We start from the raw sequence: 1,874 nt of genomic DNA on the forward strand, positions 1-1,874 counted from the left end.
AGTAATGTCGACCGTGCTACTAGCCTAAAATCACCCTTCCGAAGCTGATGGAATCGTCAGAATTGGATGCCGATGTCATTTTCTTGAACTTTTGATCGAAAATGGTCGTTCAAGGTTCATAAGCTCCAAAACAAAAAAACTCGCACCAAGACCAAACAAACGACCAGGTGACCGAACTGTCATTCCCAGACCAAGACCAAACAAAAAGGACTTTCGGTCACAAAAGAAAGGATCAAGAAGTACCTAAAGGCTTAAAGAAGCCGGGAAACTACTCTCGCATCTCCTGCTCGGTCTCCCAGGTAGCCTCCTCGACTGGACAATGCCTCCAATGGACCTTAACAAAAGGAATTGCTCTTGAGCGCAATTTCCTCACATCACTGGCTAGAATGGCAACTGGCTTCTCTACAAATGTCAAACGATCATCCAACTCGACTGTATCATACTGGAGAACATGGGACTCATCAGAAACATATCGCCGCAACATCGAGACATGGAAAACCGGGTGGATGGCTGAAAATGCTGGAGCTAGGGCCAACTCATAAGCAACCTTCCCAACTGTCCGGAGTTTCTCAAAAGGCCCAATGTACCTGGGGCTAAGCTTGCACCACCTCCCAAACATCATAACTCTGGTGCCTACTCTGAGCCGTCTTGAGCCGATCCTGAATCACCCTCACCTGATCCAGGGCCTCTTGAAGCAAATCTGTACCACGCGGCCTAGGCTCTGTAGACTCAAACCAACCAATTGGAGAGTGACAATGCGTACCATATAACGCCTCGAATGGGGCCATCTGAATACTAGAGTGGTAGCTGTTGTTGCACGCAAACTCCGCCAAAGGTAAGAACTAGTACCACTAACCTCCAAAATCCATAACACAGGCCCGCAACATATCCTCAAGGACCTGAATAGTACGCTCCGACTGGCCATCCGTCTGCGGGTGGAAAGCTGTGCTAAGGTCAACTCAAGTTCCTAACTCATCCTCAAAGGTCCTCCAAAAGCTAGACGTGAACTGAGAACCCCGATCTAATATAATAAAAACTGACACCCCATGAGGTCGAACCACCTCCCGAATGTAGATACGAGCCAACCTCTCGGCACTAAATGAAGACTGAATAGGAAGGAAATGTGCTGACTTGGTCAATCGATCAACGATGATCCGAATGGTGTCAACACCTCTAGAAGTCCGAGGCAACCCCAAAATGAAGTCCATAGTGATACGCTCCCACTTCCACTCTGGAATGGGTAATCTCTGAAACTCACCACTAGGCCTCAAATGCTCAGCCTTTACCTGCTGGCAGCACAAACAACAGGAAACAAAGTCAGCAATATCTCTCCTAATGCCCTTCCACCGGTAATGTTGTCTCAAATCACGATACATTTTCGTTGTGCCCGGATGAATAGAGCATCTAGACTAATGGCCCTCAGAAAGTATCAACTGAATCAAATCTCCAACTATCAGAACACAGATGCGGTGGCGAATCTCAACACTCTATCAGGATCTAAGGTAGCCTGACCAGCATCACCCGCTAACACTCAATCTCTGTGGGCCACCAAGGCCTCATCCACGAACTGACTACTATGGATTCTATCGAGCAAGGAAGACTTAACTCCCAAATAGGTCAAGACACGTCTAAGATCTGAGATATCGAACCGAACCATGCTATTGGCTAAGAACTGAATGTCCATAACCAAGGGTCGCTCCTCAACAGATAAGAAGACTAGGCTACCCATACTCACTGCCTTTAGGCTCAAGGCATCCGCTACCACATTCGCCTTGCCCGAATGATAGAGAATAGATAGATCATAGTCCTTCAGGAGCTCAATCCAACGACGCTGCCTCGCATTAAGGTCCCTCTGGCTCATGATGTACTGAAGA

At 47.6% G+C, this 1,874-nt stretch overlaps 1 protein-coding gene across 1 annotated transcript; it reads right to left on the reverse strand.

Moving 5' to 3' along the window:
- Positions 1-268: 268 nt before the first annotated feature.
- On the reverse strand, positions 269-622 carry LOC107062759 (uncharacterized). Its single transcript, XM_015313754.1, has one exon. The coding sequence runs from the start codon at positions 620-622 to the stop codon at positions 269-271; it is 354 nt and encodes a 117-aa protein (XP_015169240.1).
- Positions 623-1,874: the final 1,252 nt, after the last annotated feature.

This window comes from Solanum tuberosum, unplaced genomic scaffold, assembly GCF_000226075.1.
Source record: "Solanum tuberosum cultivar DM 1-3 516 R44 unplaced genomic scaffold, SolTub_3.0 scf00011, whole genome shotgun sequence".
Classification (NCBI taxonomy): Eukaryota; Viridiplantae; Streptophyta; class Magnoliopsida; order Solanales; family Solanaceae; genus Solanum; species Solanum tuberosum.

Bases quoted from the DNA above. Each gene is read 5' to 3' on its own strand.
- LOC107062759 (XM_015313754.1), bottom strand. From the start codon at position 622: ATGATGTTTGGGAGGTGGTGCAAGCTTAGCCCCAGGTACATTGGGCCT.